Raw genomic sequence first — 24,714 nt, 5'->3', positions numbered from 1 at the left:
AAAAACAACAACTACAAATCACTGCCATATCACATGAACATAGATAGATTAGGTTTTAAATCAAGACTGCATTTCTAATTAGCTGTGGTCAGAGGGAGGATCCTCCATCATCCCGCTGACTTCCAGTATTGACTGATATTTCATAAAGGCCCAGTATTGACAGCCAGATAAATGTTCCTAACCCTGATCTTAAGCATTCAGGAGTCTCTCCCTCTGCATCTGGGTTTTTTTTGTAGCTGCAATACAATCAATTTAACCCTAAACCCATTTGTCTAAAGCAGTTATCCAGATCAATTACAGCAGCAGACCTCATCAGCATCCCACATCCTAGCAGTCACAGGCTGTTTCTTCTTCCTGTAAAGTTCCACTTCTCCCCCTACGACACAGCAGGGATTTTATTTTATCAGCCATTTGGGAGGCCGTGTCTAAGCCTCAGCTGAGCATGGAGCCGGGTGTATAAACCTCGCTGGCTCTCATGTGAGCAGGGCTTGCTCTGTCTGGATTATTGTCAAGCACATTACCATGCGGGGTTCTAATGCAACTCGCAGCCATACAGGCCGGCTGCTTCGCTGCTGCCCATCGATTTGGCTCGCAGGGGAAAAAAAAAACTGGATTACATAATTCATGTGACTGCACACAACAAAAGCACCCATCAAAGTTGTTCTATCCGACACAAAACAGGTTAAAACTACCAAATTAAGCTGCTGCTGGCTCAAAAAGTGCATCGGCTTCACCTTTTCACTGGCTTGTGGTGAAGGATAATTGCTGTCCGTCTGCAACTCTTGGCATGTTGTGTCATGACTGGATATGTATCCCTTCTCTCCCGGATACCACATTACAACTGGTGATAATGATAGATGGCTTCAACCTTTTACTTATTCAAGTCCCAGCGTGTTTCACTGATTGAAGGTTGAATGTTTATGTGTGTAAACACTTGAAATATCACCTCCAGATTCCAAATAACTGACAAATTTTATATGCACCAAATCCCATTCAAGAATCTGACGTTTTAACACAGATGATACTGAACTTACTCTTGTCTAAATTTTCGACATAAATAGTTCGCCAAAAATTACTGTCATCATAAAGTTACCTTTTAAAATAGGTATGTAATTCAAGGTGAAGGAATGATTGATGTAAAATTGTAAATTGATTATAAATTTAGGCTATTTTCGAACCGGAGTTAGTGTTATCTGAGCGCCTACGCACTCCTGTCGAACAATTATAATAACGTTGTAATAATGTTAGAATAATAATACGTTTGTGCAAACGTATTATTATTGTAACATTATTTCGTTTTTTATTATTATTTCTAGCGTCAACCAATCATTTCACAATGAGCTTCCTTCCACTTCTCTCCGTGAGTGAAACTTAATCCGGATAAGTAGCCGCTACGGTGGAATTTGAAACCAATAAGCGAGGAAAGCGCACGCGTTTTCTGCGTATCCTCGTAAACTGTAAAGCGCTTCGGCAGAGAGGATAAGAACACCGAGAGTCGGTTACAAACGGAGGACGAGAACGCTTTTAAAAACTTACATATCTGCTGATGAGGGTTCGAAGAGTACTGAAATCCATCCCCATCCTGTTTCTCGTTCTTCTCCGGACACTCCCTCTTCTTTTTCTTTTTTGAAGCGTTTATTTTTTATTTTTTCCAAACGTTACTTTACTGTCGGCGCTAACTTCTGTTGAATTCTCCTCGTTTGTCCATGACTCTCACTCTCCGTTTGTTCTTCCTGAATGTGAAAAAGTATCGGTCCAACAACTGTAACAAGGTTTACTGGCAGCGGAAGGAGTGTCTGCCTGTGCGGCTCAGGACAGTTGACACAGGCAGAGACCAGTGCGCTGTTCTTCCTATGAGAGTGACATGAAACTAGTATCAAGTCTCTCCACCTCTCTCGAGCTGCCTCTCCCCTCTGCGCGCGTGTACCGATAATCTTCTTGTCGCGCGCCGCGGTAAAAGGAGCTTTCCTCTCTTCTACGTCATGAGCAGCCAGGTGGTGGCTACGTCCATAGGTGAGCGCATGCGCATTCTAAAAGTTTTTAGTGAGTAATCGATCGGACGTTTCGGTTCATTAGGTGATTGATTTGTTTGCTCTGTTTGATGGCGCACCAAAGACACATTCTGCAATGACTTGAACGACACCTCGTATAATGAAATGAGAGAATGATCTATGAGGTTTATATGGCTTGTGTGTTGATATGTATGTATGTGTGGCGTGGGGGCGTGGGGTGACACCTTGGGACACCTCAAGGGTGCTGTCCACTTAGATGGTGCTGAAATTATTTTTTTTTTTAAATCTCATACAGATTACGCTCTTTTCCCCACATGGGAGTTTCCGTGAAAACACAACCTATATTAACATCATCTTGTACTTTTAATTGTAACTGTGGGAAGCAATTCGTGTACTGTGAAATTTGATGCCTCGTTAGGACAGCGAAATCGCACGATGTATCTTTTGTAGAGTTTGTTTGTAGAGATATTTAATAAATCATTGCTACAAAAATTAAATAAAAGTAATGATTGTATTATTAAGACACTGGTTTGTTAAGGCAAACCTTTGGTGGGGTCAGAAGGGTCAGAACTACAATCCATGATTCTATGTTTCCGGAGGGAAATGTTTTCATTCATTTGTCCATCCTCTGTTTCCTGGATACGCTTTTCGGCGGGTTCTTTTGAAACACAAGTGTCAATGTTGCTATAGTAATAACCACTGCATCCGGTTATAAGGTTCAAAATAAAACCCTTTCGAAAGAGATGTTCAACTTTTTCTTCAAAAAACACATGCAATTTAGAGTCTTTTCGAATAGAGTAAAATGCCATCAAATGATTTTATTTTTCATTTTAAAGCAAGTTTGAAACTTTGGCTATGTTGTTAAGTATTTGTATAAATTTAAGTTGGTTTTAATTAACTACATTTTCAGCTATGTGTAGATTTTATTAAGGACAGTAGGGTTGCTGTTAAAGCCAACACAGAACACCGTGTATCATATAATAGCTCTTAAGTCAGGAGTGTATTTTTTGCTCTCAAAACCTTCATACCTATTCAAATGGCATTGTGGAGCCAAATGCTTTACAGGAAGTCCATGTATGGAAGGCTATTTGATACACATTTTTAAAACAAATTTTATATTTGTGGCACATATATAAATAGACAGCAAATTAAAAACAATAAACCTGACTCTGAAAGGCATCAAAGTACAATCTCTGAATCTTACATTTTAACTATAATCATTGACTAAAATACCGTGTGGTGCATTATTGATTAATTTCTAATTTAGTCATTCTTATTTAAAAGTATTCCCTCATTCATTCATCCTTTCTGATAGTGATAACAGCGTTTGCTAAACTATTGAGAAAAACCACTTATTTTGAAGGACATATTGCGGGAGTTGCGATCATGTTCTTCCTGCTTCGTGCGAAATTGACTCAATTCGTCAAAATGGCGCTGCTCGTAGTGGGAGACTAGAGTTAGTTGTCATTATACAGTGGCATTTATTCTGTTTTTGGCCAACACAGGCAAAGCAAGCCACGACAGTATGGCAACTCTGGATCAGAAATCACCCAATGTGCTTCTTCAGAGCCTCTGCTGCAGGATAACGGGGAAAAGCGAAGGTAGCTAGATCAATTAGCGCTAGCACGTTCAGCGCTAGTACTGATACGTGCATTGCTGAAGTGTTCACGAAACGTCAAAGCTAACCTCATTCAAAAAAATGGACACTTAGCTTAATCGTGCATGTTCTATACAGTGCATTCAGTCAATGACTAAATCTTTATTGTCGACTGGTAAATTCGGCGTATCATGTCCACGCCAGGCGGTTTTAATTTTGATAATAATCAAAGTTTATCATTGGATGCCGCTGGATGAACCTGGTGTGTTTTGTAACGGAAGGCTGGAAAAAAACTTTATTTTTTTTCTGAAATTAAAGCTGCTTGGTCTTTTTGACATATGCCGAATTGAGAGCATATTACTTATTTCTGAACTTCATTTTCAGTATAAAAAGCTCACTGCGCACAACTAAATATTAGATTGATTAGGACTAGAAATCGGTTAAGTTTGGTAGCAGTTCAGCTGTGTTGGACAACGGCACGTAGCAAGGCTAGGTCCGCATATCATAGCTGTCAGCCAATGGGCTCAGCTAGATGCTGCACATCCCGCTTAACGGCTTCGTGGTGCTTCAGCTGTCACTGTAATACACTGTTAGCATCGGTTAGCGGTTCACTTCAGCTGTTTAACATTAAGAGCTTGCTAGCCAGTTAGCTCTCCTTCTGACCAACACAGTGTTTGTATGGTTATTGGATGCGCTTGTGTCATGCTAGCTTGCAGGCCCCTGCTGAATGCAGATATCTCAGAAGAAGGTTAGCATGTTTGATCAGAGATAGGAAGAAAGATATCAATATGATTCGGTGCTTTTCAGTCACTTTGACGAGATTGCAGCCAAAGCTTTGCATTTGACGATATTAATAGACATATCGGCTCTGCGTGTGTGTGTTTAATTCAGAATTAGATTGTTAGTAATTTTGTTTCAGTATTTAAATCCCTTGTCAATGCAATAGTTCATTCACGCCGCTGTGTCAGTTTTAAAGTCTTGCACTGTACACTTAAAATGAATGAGGAAAATGTAACAAAAGCACAAGAAAAGGTTTCCTGGTCAGAGGAAATGTATGTATTCCTTCCAAATGCTGCTTGTTTGTCTTGTAGCTTTAGTCATTTTCTTGTTATTTCTCCCTCCAGCTGAAGTTGCCCACCAGTTTCAGTATGCAGTGCGAGTCATTGGCAGCAACTACGCCCCCACCATTGAACGCGATGAGTTCCTGGTATCAGAGAAGATCAAGAAAGAATGTAAGTAGTCCCCCAAGGATAACCAGCTCGTACTGTTTGTGGCATTTTCCCTGATTCATCAGGCAAATCTACCCGTCTCTGTTGCAGTCAGGGTGTTTTGTACATGAGCACCATGTGTGCATTTTACCTTTCACGTCGGAGACGCATTAAAAGCCGACAGTCTTTATTGTATCATAAAGAGCCAATCCCAGTGGACTTTCATGGTAGCCAAGGTAGCACCATTAGTGGGAACACATTGATCGACAATTTGATGAAGAAAATAAACCAAAAATAGTGCAGCACTTACTGTACAGAATGTTCAGTTATCTGCCACCTTCAGGTGGACTTATGGGAACTTGTTGCTATGATGCATCCAAGTGTTAATATTCTGATTTCAGATGTGGTTAAATAAAATGGTGGTGCGTGTTCCTCTGTTAAATGAGTTAGCACTCTAGGAGACTTTCCCTACAATAATTTTGATGTTCAAGTCTCCAGGCTGACGCATTTTATCTTGTTTGCTCTTGCAGTGCTGAAGCAGAGGAGAGAAGCGGACGCTGCCCTGTTCTCAGAGCTGCACAGAAAGCTTCAGACGCAGGTCGGTGTTTTAAAAACCCTTGTGAAATGTTTTCCTGCAGTGTCCCCATCAGACTGTGATTGTGTTTAGCTGATGTTGTGTGTCCTGCGTGACAGAGTGTTCTGAAGCATCGCTGGTCTGTTCTCTACTTGCTGTTAAGCCTCTCTGAAGACCCCCGCAAGCCTTCCAGCAGGGTGAGGAACACACACACACACACACACACACACACACACTCTCTCACTCAGTAGCTTCTCCAGATTCTCTTTTGAGCAGCTTGCCAGCCTGTTTCTTTTTATTCAGTCCATTTTACATGGCTTAAGATCAAATTTTAAATGCTTTTTTGACGAGCCTAATTTGCTGTTTTTCTGATTATTAATTTGCTTTTAGTGCTTCACTGTTATTGATATTTATTGTTATTGATCGCAACATGATGCCTTCTCTTCTTCACCACGTCCCTGTACCTTAACAGGTTGGAAACTATGGGGCACTCTTTGCCCAGGCCCTCCCCAGGGATGCCCACTCCACCCCTTTCTACTGCACCCGGCCCCAGAGCCTGGCCCTGGGCTACGGGGAGAGGACGGCGGCCCTGTCAGCCAGCGTGGGGACCAGCGGCATTTCCAGCCTGGGCGTGTACACGCTGAACGGACCCACGCCAACGCCGCAATCGCTGCTGGCTGGGTGAGCACAACACACAAACAGACCTGTTGAAGACGCCAATTTATTTAGTTTTTAAATTTTTTGCAGTGTTGTCTGTCAGTACAGTAAATGTAAGTTCGATGTTGTGCCTCATACTGTGCAGTCAGCTTTAATGCATCTTAATGGATCAACGTCACTCAGCTCCAAATGCACTTAAACTTCACTGTGAACCGAAATCCATCAGTGTACCTTGATTGTTACCTGTCTCTCTCTCTCACACACACTCACATACACACACACACACACACTGTATATATGCACCCTACACTTTAATGTGGTCAGTTTTCCACATAAATAGAGAGAAGAACACACTTACAGTTTCACCTGTCAGCAGTGTTTAAGCAGAGTCAGGCTCTGGGGAGAAGACAGTTATTTATTTATCTGGCGCTCATCCTGTAAAAACACACTTAGCCCAATGAAGGAAGCATCAGTTCGCACCAGAGAATGAACTTGCCTCTCAGCCTGACCTCTAAATCTGTTTTATGAGGCATCAGAAGGCCATTTAATTCCATTTATCCTCATTAATAATGCAGGAGTCCTTCAGATATAAATGACCACTGAGCTGTCTGGGCTCACCTTTAGGTCGTGAAAGGGGAAAATCCTTGCTCCAAATGGTAAAAAAAAAAGGTCTTGTGGCATTGAATTAAAATTCAATAAATAACAAAGAAAAGCGTCATCAATCTTTGCATTTTATCAGGCTGGAACCAGCAAATTTTATTTGAAGGAATATTTTATTCTGAAATGACTGTTAAGTACCTTATGTAAGTAAATCAGTTATGGTCACTAAATGGCATAATGGCATGCAGTTTTCCTGCTTTGTATATTTCATATCAACACCAACTAGGCATATCCAGATGTTGGTAAAATGACAACATTAAATGTGTGTGTGTGTGTTTTTGTTTCAGTCAACCCCCTCAGTCTGCAGCAGGAGCTGGTCAGCCTCTGGGCTCTCGGCTGGCCTGGACTCTTCCTGTAAGCTGCTCTCCTTCATCTGCTCCGGCCGTGCCCGCCACCCGACCACCTCTGGGACCTCCAGCTCCCTCCCCCAGAGTGGTCCGCCCCCGCCGAGACGGTGAGCGACCTCGTGCCTGTGTTGTGGTTTGTCCGAAAGGTAGAACAGACCGAAAAAGGTATTGTAGCCTGAAACGTGTATGTTAAATTCTCTGTCCTCTCTCTTCCTCTGTCTTTGTAGGGGAGGTGAGCGAAGCGGCGCTGGTGCGGGACATCCTCTACGTCTTCCAGGGAATCGATGGCAAGTTCATCAAGATGAGCGTCCAGGATAACTGCTACAAAATAGACGGCAAGGTACCTGAACCTGCTTCTGTGCCTGTAAAGCTTTTCATACGCTAATCTGTTCAGCAGGTCTCACACACATATTACTCACAGTAACCTCATGGCACAGTTCAGGTCATCATCATCATCATCATCCCAGAACACCTGCTAGAGGTTAAAGGTTCAAGTGGGGAAACATGCATGAGAATTACTATTAGTTATTAACTTATTCTTTGGGCAAATTATCTTTATTTTCCTCACAGTTAATAGTTTTGGGGTTTTTTTTCTCATGTCATTGTGTAGGCTAAAAAATGTCAATGGGACAGCAGGAGGGGTAAAAAAAAAAAAAAAAAGGTGGATGGGGTCAAAAAATAGTAAGGAAAAATATTACCTGAGCCCAAAGGTGGTTTGTTTTGTCCGACCAACAGCCTTAAGCCCAAAGATAATCGGTTTACATCGTCATGAAAAGGAGAAAAGCAGCCAATTCTCACACTTGTGCTTGTTATTTGATTTTCTGTGGATTGACAAGTTAATTACTTGACGACTGGTTTCAGTTCTTTTGCCGCTGAAAGTTCTGGCTCCAGCTTATTCTTCAAACATGGAGATCATTTCAATCTAAAAGGAGACTTTATAGACATTCGACCATAACCAACATTCAAACTAGCTGGTCACCGTCCTCTCTAGGAGTGGACCTGTGTCCATGTTGGACACTTGAAATAATGGACACCACACATCCAGAGTGGATGATATGATATCAAGACTGTTGTTGATGATTGGACTTTAAAAGAAAGATTCAACAGATCAATATGAAGCTCTTTGGCTCCGAGCCCCATCGACCTCTCTTTTTCTCTTTTCTTTTCTCCGTCGTCTCGATTCCTTTTATTCCCCTCTTCTTCTCCTCCTCCTCCTCCTCCTGCTCGTCTCTCGTGTTATTGACAGGAAGGCCTCAGATGTAGCCTGTCCCTCGTTCTCTCAGTGGCGCTAAACATAGACTCGTGGTCAATCCGCTGTCACCGTCCTGATGGAGAAGGAGCCACTGAGACCAGAGATAACTGAGTCAAGGGTGGAGATATTTTGGACTCACTTAACCTCTCTGAATAAAGCTGTCTGGAGAGGAAGTTTTGTTAAACAGATGAAAATGCAATATGAACTCCACACCAGCTGGAAAACAAATCTGTCTCTGTCAGCACTAACTTTGAAAGCGCTAACTCTGTAAGCACTTTTTTTAACCATTATCATCCGTTGTGTGTTTGGTCGTAGTGGATTCTGTAAGAACGAATACCAAATAATTAGGCAGTCGGTGTCATACCAGAATTTATGTGTCATTACATTTATACGTTTCCTGTTTATCTGAAGATAAACAGATGCAGGATGCGGTATTTGCTGTAACGTGTGCTGTGTTTCACCAGGTGGTGCTGTGCAAGTCCCTGAGAGACACCAGCAGCAGACTGGCCGAGCTCGGCTGGCTCCACAACAAAGTCAGGAAGTACACCGATGCCAGGAGCCTCGACCGGGCCTTCGGGCTGGTCGGACAGGTGTGTCTGCCTTTGCCAAGTATTCATTATGTTCTGGGGATGCCCTTTTTTGTTTGTTTTTGTATTATGTCCTCCATCAACTTTCTGTCCCCCGTTGTCTCTCCCCCCATCCCCAGAGCTTCTGTGCCTCGCTCCACCAGGAGCTGAAGGAGTACTACAGGCTGCTGTCCGTCCTCCACTCCCAGGTACACAGCACAAACAAATATTTCATGTTCACAGAACTGATAAGACAGTGGATCACGAAATTGCTATTGTAACTAAAAAAAAAAACCCATCAGATATAATGATACAAATACAATTGTTCGTCTCCAGTTTAAACACAAGTCTCGCTCTGAAATCTCTTCGGAGAGCTGAGTTGTTGCAGATGTTGCCTCGTCCAGATTGTCGAAATAGATCGACTTCCTCCGGCGGCTCACCTCTTGTGAGATATCAGGTCGAGACTTCTCCCTGAGTAAAGCTTGTGTTGTTATTGCCTGACCCGTTTATTAAAACATCAGTATTTAGTAGTAGTAGTAGTAGTAATAGTTTGTTTTGTTGCCCTTAGACTTTTGTGACCTGTAAAATTATACCCCTTGTGCTTTTACCACCAAGTAACAGCCAGGACTGAAATCTCCTAAATTGCCACTTTCAATAAGTATGTAATTACTCCAGGTGTGGAGAAAGATCCTGTCATGTCAAATAAAATGGTTTCCGCATGTGTTGCAGTTGCAGGTGGAGGACGAGCAGGGTGTGAACATGTGCACAGAGAACAGCCTGACTCTCAGAAGGCTCCTGGTCTGGATGTACGACCCCAAAGTCCGACTCAAAACGCTGGCCGCGCTCGTCGACTTCTGCCAAGGTGGGTCAAGGCGTGCTTGTGTGTGTGTGCGTGCGCTGTGTTTGCATTTGGAGAAGCGAGCCGACACGCCGCGTTCGACTTGACTGAGTAAGGACGTGCCTTCGGGGCGTTCGTTTCGTTCTGTGTTTGTGTGCGGTCAGGTCGGAAAGGAGGCGAGCTGGCCTCAGCGGTCCATTCTTACGGAAAAACCGGAGACCCACAGATGAGAGCGCTGGTTCAGCACATCCTCAGTCTGGTTGCACACCCCATCCTCAACTTCCTGTACCGGTGGATCTACGATGGAGAGCTAGAAGACACCTACCACGAGGTACACGCACTTTTTTAATTATGGTGTCGTGTGTGTTAAACAAGCATCCTGGAGGTCCAGCAGGAATTTACTGGTCGTTCCTGGAACATTGTTCTGTCGGGCTGCTCTGACGTTTGACCCCAATGAGAGAGAACATTAGCAAGAGGAGGAGGAGGGAGAGAAATAAAGAGAGAGGCGGGGAGAGAGGCAGGACAGCTTCTTAAATGAGGACCGATGAGAGACGCGTAATGGAGAGCCCGTTGATGGATGTTTCTCCTTTACTTCTCCCTGCCCTTTTTCCCTCTTTCTGTTTCTCCCTCACACACACACTATTTATGTGTCCGGCACGAACCATTAGTTATCACCCGACTCTTAAATGGTGTATTTAAGAACACAGAGACAAAGTTATCGCGCCTTTCAGGAGGGAAATTACCCTGGAGATCACACATACGCAGTAAACAACAGCCAGCAGAGCAGAAGTGGTGTTTTAGGTTGTACCCTGACACAGCAGTACTTCAAATGTGTCTGAAAAGCTGAGAAAGAAAGCGATAGTCATGTGATGGATTTGTAATCGCTTTTAAATGTTTTTCGTTAAAAATAAAACTAAATTGATTGTGCTTTTAATAAAACTACGAAACGAGGACACCTGTTAGATCACAGTATGTGTGGGCTAACATGGCGTCTCCTCTCAGTAGCAAAAAGGAAAAAGTACACGTAGAAGTTAGAAAAGAACGACCACCTGCACAGTTAGTGAGGGTAAAGAAGTTTCAGGACATGAAATAGATCTTAAAGTGAATATATACTGACTTAAATTTAACTTGTTGTAACCTCCACAACTCTCCCATACTTTTGTTGCTCGAAAAGTGTCGCGGGCGTCAAATTCTGAATAAGCATCCCAAATAAATAAATCATTGGAGTTGAGGGTTTAAGATAAAATATATTGTCTCTGAACTACTCTGAAATACTAAAACCTTGGACACAACTAAGGAACACTACCTTGTGGTGTGTGTGTAGTGAAAGTCTCATATTTCAGCTAATAGCTTGTGGGTAAAGTACTTTGTAGAGACGGATTCATAGCGACGCCGAGAGTTGGACTCGGTTCAAAAATGTATCAGCATACAAAGAGAAGGCAGCCCTCAGCGCACCCATTAGAGAGCCAGTCGACGCTGCTGGGATACCCTGTCAAGTAAATGGACACTAAGTGAGTGTGACGAAGGATGAAAACCTCGGACCGTAGAGTTGTTTATTTCGTCAAAGGTTTCACTGCAATCCGTTCGAGCCAAGGGCTTCTTATAAACGGCGTAATCGCTTCTTTATGTTAACCCTGTTAAGGAAAATAAAACCTCCTACTGTGTATTTAACTGTGCGTGTGTGTGTGTGTGTAGTTCTTTGTAGCATCAGATCCCAACGTGAAGACAGATCGTCTCTGGCACGACAAGTACTCCCTCAGGAAGTCGATGATCCCCTCGTTCTTCACCATGGACCAGGCCCGCAAGGTATACACACCCAGCCATGGTCACATTAATAATCATCGCATCCAGCTGTTATTTACTTGACTTTACTTGAAGTTATTCTCTCCATCTCCCTCTCTCTACCTTCTAGGTTTTGCTGATTGGTAAATCCATCAACTTCCTGCATCAGGTTTGCCACGACAGAACGCCGCCGGGCAAAATCACGCCAGCATCCAACTCTGCCGAGACGCCCAAAGACGGTAAGTTTGGCGTCAGTTTGTCCCCCTCTCTGGTTTATAGTGAAAGAGTTTCAGAGCAGCTTTGTTTCTCCTTTGGTCTGTGGGCATAATTAGGACAGGGCAGGTTTTTAGGATGTTATTTAGAGCAAAGGTCAATCTACAAATGGGGAAAAAAAAAATCAGTAGAAGCCTCCCTTTTTGTTTCGCCCTCGTCCCATTGATATTGTCATATTGACGCAGGCGAACGGACGACTGGCAGTGATCGATGCTCTTACCGCTCGCTGGCCTCGTCCTCCCCTCCCTTTGACTATGAAGTGCAAAGAGGTAAACTTAGCCACGTCAGATCGATTCAGTCTGCGGGACTTCATCTGACCAGGTTTGATCTGTAGCTTTTACTGTATCTGCTGAAGGACGTCACGCTCCCTTTCTCGCCTTATGATCGGACTGAACCAGGAGAGCGGAGCAGGGTGGCTGAGCTTGGCTCCATTCAAATATTTTCGCACTTTTTTGACTTTCTTTTCTGTTATGTGAAATGCTTACATCCCATAATACTTTCAGAACGTTAGTTTTTGAACTGATAGAAACATTGTGTAGCACATAAAATAATCACAGACAAAAAATAAGTGATGCAGAACAAGTGATACAGAACATATGCATATGCGCAGATATACAAGATGAAGAACAGGTAAACATGGGGTATTTATTAATTATTTATGATTAAAAAATATATTTGTGTTTAAGAGGGAGATCTGTGGACATAGTTTATTTTAGTTTTAGGTTTTTTTTAAGGGTACACTGTGTACTATTAAGGTGAATAAATGTGTTTTCTTAGTGTAGAATCACCTGAAGCTAATAGTCAGTGTGTTGTCGTCACCGTAGAATGAGCTTTTTCGGCCTACAGAGTCCGCCACATGGCTGTATTAAGGACAAACTGCATGCAGCGTCAGAGGCTGGACCTCCATTCCTATGAAAGTTGCTCAGCGGCTCAGGAGCCCAAAAAAAATTCAACTTTCTTGGTGTAAAATTACAGGAATCTTCCACATTGTGGAGCAAGTCCACTGTAAACTAATAATTTAATTTTACGTCTCTAATAGCCGCAGAGCTGCTGTTGGACCTGGAGGGGGCGTTTCAGGAGAAGATCGATGCTGCCTACTTTAACACCAGCAAATACCTGCTTGACGTCCTCAATCGCAACTACCTGCTGCTGGATCATCTGCAGGCCATGAGGAGATACCTGCTGCTGGGACAGGGAGACTTCATCAGACACCTCATGGACCTGCTCAAGTCAGCAACACACACACTTTGAATCTGTCTTCTCTGTTGTGACACATAGGAGTGATCTGCTACTTTGCATGTCTAAAGCAGGATTTAGCAAGATGTGAGAAAAAGAGTGAAAAAAAAAATAAATAAAGTTTTGTCTTAATTGTCTTGTCCCAGGCCAGAGTTAGTGCGTCCTGCCACCACTTTGTACCAGCATAACCTGACTGGTATCTTGGAGACGGCAGTCAGAGCCACAAACGCCCAGTTTGACAATGCAGAGATCCTCAAGAGGCTGGATGTGCGGCTGCTGGAGGTAACGTGTGTGTGTGTAGGTGTGTGCGCACTTCAGCACATCTTCACGTTTTGACACGTGTCTTCCGTTGGCTTCAGGTGTCCCCTGGTGATACAGGCTGGGATGTTTTCAGTCTGGACTATCATGTGGATGGACCCATTGCTACGGTAACAAGCACACACTTTCAGTACAGTTCTCAACATATTGTGTATGTGTATGTTGCTCTTATCATATATAAATATGCCTGCGTGTGTGTTTCAGGTGTTTACAAGGGAGTGTATGGGCCACTACCTGCGGGTGTTTAATTTCCTGTGGAGGGCCAAGAGGATGGAGTACACGCTGACTGATATCTGGAAGGGACAGATGTGTAACGCGAAGCTGCTCAAAACCATGCCTGGTACATACACACAGACATGTGAATCACACACTTTATTTTTAATCCAGCGTTTGCTTCAATCTCAGTGAATGTTATGGCCAAAAAAAAAGACAGTTTGGCCCTTTAAAGGATGTAACCTGCAGCCTGTTGTTGTGAGTCTACCTGCTGTTATGCTTTTTTTCCCCCTCCAGAGCTGTCCGGCGTGCTGCATCAGTGTCACATCCTGGCCTCTGAGATGGTCCACTTCATTCACCAGATGCAGTACTACATCACCTTCGAGGTCAGCTGCTGCTATCGCAAACTGTTAAAAAATAAGAAATTAACAGCAGTAATTAGAGCAGGAGGCGATCTGCTGCGTCTGTTAAATGGAACGCTGCTCGACTCTGATTTACAGGATCTGCGGTAGCTTTTACTTTCGCGATGTGCGTTTTACAAGGTTGCTGGTTCAAGTCCAGGCCGGTTTGACTGTGAGGGTTTTGGGTTAGATGGGAGACCGGCTCTGAGACTGAGGCTGTAGCTTTTACTGTTGAAGTAAAAGTCAGTAAATGACTGTTTTCTCTGCTCAGAAGTCTGATAAAATAATCATGAGGATTGTAAGAAAAACATATTGACTGTGGACATGGAGGCGTCAGCATATCAGAGGTGGACCAAACTGACTGTACCTTATCTGATTTTAATAAAAAGGACATTCTCATAGACCCTTTGGTAAAATGTGTGTGTGTGTGTAGGTGCTGGAGTGCTCCTGGGACGAGCTGTGGAACAAAGTGCAGCAGGCTCAAGACCTCGACCACATCATTGCCGCGCACGAAGTCTTCCTGGACACCATCATCTCCAGATGTCTGCTGGACAATAACAGCAGGGTAACACACACACTCACACACACACCAAATCTTGAGATTTCCACACATATGCTTGCTTGAAATCTGTTTCTGTCTGTCCATCCAGTCTCTTTTGAACCAGCTGAGGGCCATATTCGACCAGATCATCGAGTTCCAGAACGCCCAGGACTCCCTGTACCGCTCGGCACTGGAGGAACTCGCCCTCCGACTGCAGTATGAAGAGAAGAAGCGACAGAGAGAGGAGGAGGTACGGCGGCGAGGGGATGTCCGAGGTTTCTGGTCTACAGAGGTGAAGCAGATTCTGTCTAAATACACGTCTGTCTGTTGATTCAGGGTCAGTGGGGAGTGACGGCGGAGCAGGAAGCCGAGGAGAAGAAGAGGGTTCAGGAGTTCCAGGAAACCGTACCAAAGATGCGCTCCCAGCTCCGCATCCTCACCCACTTCTACCAGGTACCGTCCTGAGCCTCCAGGAGGGGCTCTCGGTCGTTTGAGCATAAGCTGACTCACATGTATCGTCTCCTTTTCACGTCTCCCTGTCCCTCCACTTCCTCCAGAGCATCGTCCAGCAGTTCCTGGTGTTGCTGATGACCAGTTCAGACGAGAGTCTTCGTTTCCTCAGCTTCAGACTGGACTTCAATGAACACTACAGGTTTGCCCTTCAAAACTCAAGTCAGCCTAGGAACCAAAACAACTCAAATAAAACGGCTTCCTCGTGTAGGACGCAGAAATAATCGCATTATGTCCCCGTCCTGTGTGCGGTTTATAACATATGAATGATGTCTCAGGGTCTTCTGTATGGAAAATTACAGATGCAGTAATCAAAATGACTATCAGTCGAGCTACTTTGGCTTGCACAGACACAAATGCGATGCCAGAGATGGCACCAGGACTCTCAGCAGTGCTTTTGTAAGACGTCTTTTGTTGCCAGTGGACACCACAGAGACTGGCGAACAGAGACAAATCTAGCGAGTTATACCGACCATCAGTGGGGAAAGTGAGAAACAAGCACAAATCTGTTATGCTGCGATTTATTCCCATGCCTGCAGCCCAGTCTCTCCCTCTCACCCTGTGCACATGCAGACAGGAGTGACGGTGGGTTGCCACGGTTACGGGGACACTCTATGTCTCTGTCAGGCTGATAAGTTCTCATGATTCCCACCCTTCCTTTTCTCACATTAAGTGTGTGTGTGTGGGGGGGGGGTGTAGACTGAGTGTCTACTTTCAGTTCAGTTTCAATTCTGAAACCAAGCTTTGTTATTCAGACATCCTGAAAACCTTTAAACAGGCTGCATTTCCTGCTGTGAAGCCATGCGTTCTGTCCTTTAACTGGCAGGAGAAATGTTCAGCATCAGTTTATGCTTTATTATGTCCTTTTTAAAAAGAAAACAAAACTGAGGACGAGGTGGGAGTTGTAAAGAACAGACACTATATAGACAAAAGGTTTGGGACACCATACCATCACTCCAAAAGGGACTTTAATGACATCTCATTCTAAACACAAGATTATCTGTGGGAATTTTTTTTTGTCCATTCATGCAGTAGAGCATTTGTGAGGTCAGACACTGATGGTGGACCAAAAGGCCTGGCTCACAATCTCTGTTCCAGTTCATCCCAAAGGTGTTGGATGGGGTTAAGATCAGAACTCAGTGTGGGCCACACCAGACTCATCCAGCCATGTCTTTATGGAGCTTTGCTTTGTGCACTGGGACACAGTCATGCTGGAAAAGAAAACCGCTGCTTACTTTTGTCTACATAGTGCAGTTGCAGCAGACTTAGGGACAGAGAAGGTGACCTGAGCTGGCAACTGCTGATTTTTGCTTTGTGTTTTTCTTGCAAGGTCTAAAATAGGTCAAATAATGTTGACGTACTAAGTTCATGTTAAAATGTGGAAGACCCAGAATCGATTCAGTCAGACCTTGTTTGTTTACCTGTGCCCAACGTTAAATGCTTTTTTTTTCTGTGTTGCATTCAGTCCAGCCGTGTCAGAGTTTTAGAATCATTATGACCATGAAAATCTTCATATCTTTCTTAAAGATCATTTTCTAATTGACCTGTTCTCCTCCTGTCATACAGAGCCAGAGAGCCCAGGCTGCGTGCCTCACTAGGCGCCACCCGCGGACGACGATTGTCAAACATCTGACACGATGGTGGCGGCAATCACAGACGAGGCTTCTAGTCAGTGACATCACAGCGGACGGTTGCGACATCACAGAAACGGGCCGGCCCGGCATGCTTGATGCGCTTTTGTGTTGAGATGATGTCATGCCTTGGTGGAGCGCTGTTTCTGGACGCCCTGGATATCGTCGCAGCAGCGGTCGCCAAGTGATGACATCACAGCAGGCCGCTCCAGTGAAGTCGGCCGAGCTGGTTCACAAAGGAATCAAGTGGTAGAAAATCAAACTTTTTTTTGCAAAACGTGAGGTGAATTTGGGGGAAGCGAGTCCAGCCGAGCGTGAGGAGGTAAATAAAAGCTGCTGTCAGACTGAGCTCCCCGAGTCACGCAGGGCCTCCTTACATGGCATGCCTTATTAATGAGAAGAAAAAGAAAAAAAACCCAAACCTTTTTTCTCAGCCTGGTTGCCAAAACTAGCCCCAACACACATGTATGTAGATAGAGTTTATGCAAAAATGTATGTGTGTGTGTATATTTTACACACACATATATATAATATGTGCATCTTTACACTTAAGCACCTGTGGCTTTGCATCTCCTCACTAGGGTTCAACCGATATTGGTCCAATATTGCTATTTTTTTTTTTTCCCATTTTGTATTTGTAGCAGCTATTAAATGTTTAAATCTTATCGTTTTTAGTACAATCACTCCATAAGATACTACGTTTCTGCTGGAACGTTCTGATTAGGGTGGGAAAAGAAATGCATTTACATTACAAGGCGCTGAAGCTGGACCGACAGTCCTCAGCGTATTATTATTTAAGTTACGGCAAGTATTGGCACACTACAATATCGGTCTAACCCTAGTCCTTCACTCGGTCCTCCTTAAAATCCAGGGTTATTTTTTTTTTACTGTGTCAGGTCAGCAGTCTAATCATACACACACACACACACACACTTGGACAGTTCAGCTTCTGGTGACATGAAGTCAAACCCAACCCATACAGACAAAATGTTGCCGACATGTTTATATCTTATATTAGCATGTGGCAGTTGTTGCTTTTCACACTTTTGTAGCTGTTTGACCTTTACATTGGCGAGAAGCAAGAAACAAAAAAGCTTCTGGCTTCACCTTGACGGAAAACTGACTGATGTAAAGAATGATATTAAGAGTTAAGTTTGTATTTAAGTTTGTTTTTTTCCCCCCATTTCCCTCCTTATTTTTCACTTTTATGTCGGTATCTTTGACCGTATAAAGATGGACGACTCACCTCCGCTTCACCCCCTTTATACAGCATCAATGGGGAAAATTTTATTTAATGTGTTCTTTGAGTTTTTACTTTAGCTCATGTCCCATCTGCTAACATGAAGGTGGGGGTGGAATCTATGACCTGTACTGCAGCCAGCCACCAGGGGGCGATCCAGATGTTTTGCCCTCACTTTTGGAGAGTCTTGTTGTCCCTCTTTATATACGGTCATTGGTCTGTGTGGGAGATGGGTCACATCAGGAAAAAAAAAAATCAATCCTATCAACAACCACAGCAACCTCACTTCTCATTGCATAAACAATAGCAATTTTGAAATGTCACATGTTTCAGTTTCTTGACAAAAATGTAAATATTTCTAAATCCATGTTGAAAGAAATGAATGGTTATGCATTTGAACTCAGCAGTGTATTTTCTGAAGCAAGACTATTCTGACATAAAGAAACCAAGAGTGTTGTTAGTAGTGTTATTAAGTGGTCTGCACAGTGGGCACATGGGAGGATGCTGACCGTATCTGGGCGGAGTTCAGTGCAGTAGCACTGCTTTTAATCAGCTGCCCAAATTTTCATGGATTCACTTCAATTGTCTCTCTACAACCATAAGAAACTGGATTTGGTTCCAAAAAAAAAATTTTAAATGTTAATAAACAGTGTTAAAATGACTCAGTTTGAGAGAAGCTTCGGGTCCACATTAACAGCCCCAATTTAAGTAAATTAAATCAACCCAAAGCTGAGCATTGGAGGAAACACTTTGCCTCAGCTCAAAAACGGATAATCATCCCAAGTCCTTATCGCTGTGGTAGGATGTTAACCGTTCGCTGGATTTTCTTTGTAATGCACAGTAAAATGCATTTTATTAAAATGTTTGTCGAGATTCAGGCATCAGCTTACGCAATCATGTCCATACAAACAGCAGAAAGCAGTGATCTCGCCCCGTAGGAGCTCTGGTCCTGGATCAGGGAGCAAAGAAATGCACCCTGAATTTAAAAAAAAAAGATCTCGCACCTTTTTGATGTTCTAATCTGGTCTATTCAGCTCTGCCAAAAGTCAAAATCTGACTTTGCAAACAACTTAGATGCGTGCAGAGATGTTCCAGGTTGAATTTTTTTTTTTTTGTCATAAGACTTTATTGTCAATGAAACAGATTGGTGCTGCATATGAACTGTTTTCTGACAGTCAGTCCCTTCATACACGTTTCAATAAATTTAAAAAAACAAAAAGGAGAAAAAAAAATTAAAATGAAACACCAAACTGAACCTGGGTCAGCACTCCTACACTGTCCTCTACACTGTATAGCACATAATGTATAGAATATGGGGAAACAAATCATCCCGCTTATTCTTTAATAAAATGTTTTTTTTTTTTTTTTTTTAAATTAAAGTGTGTTCTTGTGTGTGTTGGACATCAGTACTGGTGTTGCAGTGCGGCGCTGCCACGAGGTTGCATTTTGAGGGGAGAAGAAGAAGAAGGAGGAGGAAGACGACAAATGAGAAATATGAGGGTCCTGGACTGACTGGCCCCCATAATAATAACAAGAAGAAGAAGAATCCCCAGTGATTTTGCTGTCAATGTATATGAAAGTTTATTCTTGACTTTATTTTACAAAATAATTCAAACTCAGAGCGCTTCAGTGTATTTTACTTTCCCGGCTTTTGGTCCTTTCTGTTCTGTTCTACTCTCTTCTCTCCACCAATATGATTTGAAATCAGTAGAATTAAGTGTATTCATACTGGTGTTACACCTTTTATGTGCCTCATACTGAGCTATTCAAGAATTCCACCGCTAGAGGGAGTGCCGGCATCTCTTTTACTTTCCCGGCTTTTGGTTCTTTGTTGTGAAAAAAGTGAAATCTTGGAAACACAAGCCTGTGCAAGCCCCCTGTCCAGTCCTTGATTGTTGGTCAGAGCCTCTCTGCACTCTGTCTTGCCCCCCCTGTCCTCCTGGCTTCACTCTGCCTCTCCTCTGCCTCCATTTGGCTTGGCTGACACCTGCTTTGGGCTGCAACCTCCTCCCCTCCAGCAATTCCCTGCGTTGTGTCACTGCTAACATTTGGTGCCTCCTGGTGGTAGAAATTGGTCATGACATGGAGGAAAGTGAACAAGAGCTTCTTGGGGTGTAGCACCAATAAGAATCTCCGTAGTGGTGCATCTCATTATAACCACTTTGAGTAGTCTCATAACTGTTGGGTGTGATGTTGGGGGTGAAATGGGACAATGTAGCACACACATAGCCGACTTAAAGAGAAGATATCGCATTTATGTTGAGTCGCTGCCTCTTTCGCAGTGTGAGCTGTAAACAACACGCATCTTGGGTGGTGGAATTACATCTGTGCTTTATTAAGAGCAGCTTTTTCTTCTAATACTTCACAGCATCCGATGTTTGGGATCTGTTCTCGCTTGCCTCGACGCATTTCTTCTTGTCGCACATTTCTGTCCTCGCTGGCTTCTAAACAACTAATTGCACGTTTTCTTTTGATGTACAAGCTCAGTATGAGGCACATAAAAGGTGTAACAGCAGTATGAATACACTTGATTGTACTGATGTCAAATCATACTGGCTGACAGAGGACAGACCCTGTAAGAATACTGCGAGTGTTCAGGTTTAAAAAAAGCATAAAGAAACACAAAGCAATTATTTAATTAAAGATAAGGTTGCTCTTTGTTGCAAAAATAATCATGTTTTTGTTTTTTGATGACTTTTAATTGGAGCTGTGAGGAACCAAGCGAAGGTTCAAATGTTGACATGAACTAAAGGTGACAAAGCATTAAAAGGATTCCAGTGTGTCGCACGCACAGCAGCAGCTCAGCGAGACGAGCAGCTGATGGAGCTGCTGTTCCCTTCAAAGTTTTCTTTTCACTAACGTAAACAATAAATATAAGCAGGAGATTCGGCGGTCCATGTTGAGGTATCGCTGCATACCTCAACACGATAAGCTCCTGCCCGGTGACGTTATGAGGGGGCGGAATCAAATCCATCTTCAATTACGTATTGTCGCTGCACAGGTGCGTATCCTCCATGTGATTGGCTGCTTGTAACGAGTCACAGGTGTGCGTTAATGAGGCGGGCCAGTATAAAAGCGACAGTCCTTCCCTGCTTCTTTCTTTGCGTCCTGTCATCACCGGCGCGTCACTTCCGGGTCGGAGGTCGTTTGGCCCGTCAGGTATGTCCGCGTGCTGCTTTGTGTTTTCTTACTGCTCTTAAGGCGTCGTTGTTGTTCTTGTGTTGCAGGGCGACTGCTCGTGTGCGGCTCCGTTTGTTGGCTGAGGTAAGTGTCTTCTTTCTTTACGCTACGGTCGATGTTCTCAGGTGTCTGACGCTATTGTTCCTGCAGGTAAACGCCGGTGGCTGCCAGGAGTCCTGTCCCTTTGTCCGCTCCTGCCTCCTGTTGTGTGAGGGTGTGTGTCCGCTAACAAGGTTTGTATGTGTGCTGTAGCGTGCGCCTCAGTATTGTTTTCAGCGTAGTTAACAATAGTAAAAGCGTTACGGCGAGAGGCGGGTGCACCGTGGACCGGCTGCCAGTCAGTCGCAGTGCCGACACACGAAAACGCACACGCTCACTCACACGAAGGGGCCATGCAGAGTAGCGTGCATGTTTCGAGGAGGAAACCCACGCAGGTACAGGGTGAACATGCAAAGTCCACACAGAAGGCCCACGCCGGGGTGTGATAAAAGCGATGTAGAAATTGGCCAAACATCACATGTTGGGACACGGAGTCTAAATCAAAATCCGTAGTAGAAGTAATTTGGACTAGATTAGTTTATATAAATATATTGGCATCTGTAAGTCTAAGAGTATTTAAGTATGTGTAAGTATATTGGTCTGTAAGTCTCAGAAGTATAATTATATTAATGTGTATACGTATTTTATTCTTTTCGTACGTCATCATGTGAATGTGTCGCAGGTAGACTGCTGCTCCACCTCCACTGCAAGTGCTCCCAGCTGAACTTGATTGTGCAGCGGTGTCACCTGTTTATTTGTCCGCGGTCTGGGCGGGGCGCTCGTTTGGTGTTTTTGCGCTGGTTGGCACCGAACGGTGATTTGTGTGGCAAGTTAAGGTGCCGCTATGCCGGGGTAAGTATATTGGTGTGTAAGTATCTTAATCCATACATGTGTGTATTTATTTATAAGTATGTGTTTTTGTATGTCATTATGTGAATGTGTAGCAGGTAGTGTTGCTCCACCGTCATTGGTCCCACCTGTGCAGCGCTGTCACCGAACGGTGATTTGTATGGTAAGTCAAGGCGGAGTAATTATCAGAAGTGTTTAGTATATTGGTGTATTTAAGTATAAATATTTATTTCTTTATTTTAATTGTTTGTTTTTGCATGTCATGTGAAGCAGGTAGAGTGCTGCTCCAGCTCAAGTGTCCCACCTGTTTACATGGCTGTGGTGTTATGCTGACTTTACAGCTGTGTCTGTTCTGTTGGCTTCTCTTTTCTTATGTTGTCTCATTAGATGAAAGTCAGTTTCACCACAGTGTGCATCTTTGTATTCTAATGTGTTTATCTTTTCCAGGGCAGGAGTGGCAGATGTCTTTAGTGGTTTCCCTTGTGGTTGGTACTCTACTGTATGTAACTTCAGTTTATTTTGTCCCTTAAGGTCTTCAATAAATAACTGAACTCTAAATCTGTGTGACTTCATTGTGGCAAAGTTATTTTCCCAGGGTTCAATTCTGTAGTTGGTGTTAGCATGTAGGGGTGACACAGAAAGATGGACAACAGTCTTTCAACATTCTGGTTTTATTGAAACAATGGTGTTACAACAGGAGGCAAGTGTAAAAGAAGCATAGACTTTGCAAGCACTCTAAATATTTCCCTAAGTGTTTAACTTACTTTACAAGCACTCTAAATATACATTAATTTTTTTCCTAAGTGTTTAACTTACTTAACAAGCACTCTAAATATTTTCCTAAGTGTTTAACTTACTTAACAAATACTCTAAATATTTCCCTAAGTGTTTAACTTACTTTACAAGCACTCTAAATATTTCCCTAAGTGTTTAACTTACTTAACAAGCACTCTAAATATTTCCCTAAGTGTTTAACTTACTTTACAAGCACTCTAAATATACATTAATTTTTTTCCTAAGTGTTTAACTTACTTAACAAGCACTCTAAATATTTCCCTAAGTGTTTAACTTACTTTACAAGTACTCTAAATATACATTTAAATTTTTCCTAAGTGTTTAACTTACTTAACAAGCACTCTAAATATTTCCCTAAGTGTTTAACTTACTTTACAAGTACTCTAAATATACATTTAAATTTTTCCTAAGTGTTTAACTTACTTTACAAGCACTCTAAATATTTCCCTAAGTGTTTAACTTACTTTACAAGTACTCTAAATATACATTTAAATTTTTCCTAAGTGTTTAACTTACTTTACAAGTACTCTAAATATACATTTAAATTTTTCCTAAGTGTTTAACTTACTTTACAAGCACTCTAAATATACATTAATTTTTTTCCTAAGTGTTTAACTTACTTAACAAATACCCTAAAATATTTCCCTAAGTGTTTAACTTACTTTACAAGCACTCTAAATATACATTAATTTTTTTCCTAAGTGTTTAACTTACTTAACAAATACCCTAAAATATTTCCCTCAGTGTTTAACTTACTTTGCAAGCACTCTAAATATTTTCCTAAGTGTTTAACTTACTTAACAAATACTCTAAATATTTCCCTAAGTGTTTAACTTACTTTGCAAGTACTCTAAATATACATTAATTTTTTTCCCTAAGTGTTTAACTTACTTTACAAGCACTCTAAATATACATTTAAATTTTTCCTAAGTGTTTAACTTACTTTACAAGCACTCTAAATATACATTAATTTTTTTCCTAAGTGTTTAACTTACTTTACAAGTACTCTAAATATACATTTAAATTTTTCCTAAGTGTTTAACTTACTTTACAAGCACTCTAAATATTTCCCTAAGTGTTTAACTTACTTTACAAGTACTCTAAATATACATTTAAATTTTTCCTAAGTGTTTAACTTACTTTACAAGCACTCTAAATATACATTAATTTTTTTCCTAAGTGTTTAACTTACTTAACAAATACCCTAAAATATTTCCCTAAGTGTTTAACTTACTTTGCAAGCACTCTAAATATACATTAATTTTTTTCCTAAGTGTTTAACTTACTTAACAAATACCCTAAAATATTTCCCTAAGTGTTTAACTTACTTTACAAGCACTCTAAATATTTTCCTAAGTGTTTAACTTACTTTACAAGCACTCTAAATATTTCCCTAAGTGTTTAACTTACTTTGCAAGTACTCTAAATATACATTAATTTTTTTCCTAAGTGTTTAACTTACTTTACAAGCACTCTAAATATACATTAATTTTTTTCCTAAGTGTTTAACTTACTTAACAAGCACTCTAAATATTTCCCTAAGTGTTTAACTTACTTTACAAGTACTCTAAATATACATTTAAATTTTTCCTAAGTGTTTAACTTACTTTACAAGCACTCTAAATATACATTAATTTTTTTCCTAAGTGTTTAACTTACTTAACAAGTACTCAAAAATTTTTCCTCAGTGTTTAACAACTTTACAAATACTCTGCTTTTACTCTAAATATTTCCCTAAGTCTTTAACTTACTTTACCAGTACTCTAAATATACATTAATTTTTTTCCTAAGTGTTTAACTTACTTTACAAGCACTCTAAATATTTCCCTAAGTGTTTAACTTACTTAACAAGCACTCTAAATATTTCCCTAAGTGTTTAACTTACTTTACAAGCACTCTAAATATTTCCCTAAGTGTTTAACTTACTTTACAAGTACTCTAAATATACATTAATTTTTTTCCTAAGTGTTTAACTTACTTAACAAGCACTCTAAA

General features: G+C 42.0%; 2 protein-coding genes and 1 long non-coding RNA gene across 9 annotated transcripts in view; 2 read left to right on the top strand and 1 right to left on the bottom strand.

Moving 5' to 3' along the window:
• Positions 1-1,946, bottom strand: part of atp11a (ATPase phospholipid transporting 11A) — a 39,616-nt gene extending 37,670 nt beyond the window's left edge. For all 3 annotated transcript variants that reach the window (XM_046382313.1, XM_046382314.1, XM_046382315.1), the window contains exon 1: positions 1,537-1,946. In XM_046382313.1, coding sequence (XP_046238269.1) covers positions 1,537-1,581 — 45 coding nt within the window. In that variant the 5' untranslated portion in view covers positions 1,582-1,946. The remainder of the gene's footprint in view (positions 1-1,536) is intronic.
• Positions 1,947-3,411: 1,465 nt separating this feature from the next.
• tubgcp3 (tubulin, gamma complex associated protein 3) lies at positions 3,412-19,221 on the top strand. Its single transcript, XM_046382332.1, has 23 exons — positions 3,412-3,613; positions 4,734-4,841; positions 5,348-5,415; positions 5,511-5,588; positions 5,864-6,072; positions 6,996-7,162; positions 7,283-7,395; positions 8,772-8,897; positions 9,014-9,082; positions 9,603-9,735; positions 9,876-10,042; positions 11,407-11,517; positions 11,624-11,732; positions 12,806-12,995; positions 13,149-13,284; positions 13,362-13,430; positions 13,525-13,660; positions 13,831-13,919; positions 14,368-14,499; positions 14,585-14,725; positions 14,812-14,928; positions 15,033-15,127; positions 16,552-19,221. Exons 1-23 carry the CDS (start codon positions 3,538-3,540, stop codon positions 16,616-16,618), a joined length of 2,706 nt encoding a protein of 901 aa, XP_046238288.1. The 5' UTR covers positions 3,412-3,537; the 3' UTR covers positions 16,619-19,221.
• A 1,672-nt stretch (positions 19,222-20,893) lies between these two features.
• LOC124055496 lies at positions 20,894-22,519 on the top strand. 5 transcript variants are annotated; one of them, XR_006842656.1, is made up of 5 exons: positions 20,894-21,120; positions 21,187-21,269; positions 21,758-21,927; positions 22,023-22,087; positions 22,377-22,504. It is a non-coding gene; the product is annotated as an uncharacterized LOC124055496 (long non-coding RNA). The 5 variants fall into 5 exon arrangements; XR_006842655.1 differs by having other exon boundaries at positions 22,020-22,087; XR_006842653.1 differs by having other exon boundaries at positions 20,896-21,120; positions 22,020-22,087; positions 22,372-22,505.
• Positions 22,520-24,714: the final 2,195 nt, after the last annotated feature.

Source organism: Scatophagus argus, chromosome 24, assembly GCF_020382885.2.
Source record: "Scatophagus argus isolate fScaArg1 chromosome 24, fScaArg1.pri, whole genome shotgun sequence".
Classification (NCBI taxonomy): domain Eukaryota; kingdom Metazoa; phylum Chordata; class Actinopteri; family Scatophagidae; genus Scatophagus; species Scatophagus argus.
This window is presented reverse-complemented; position numbering and strand designations above follow the sequence as displayed.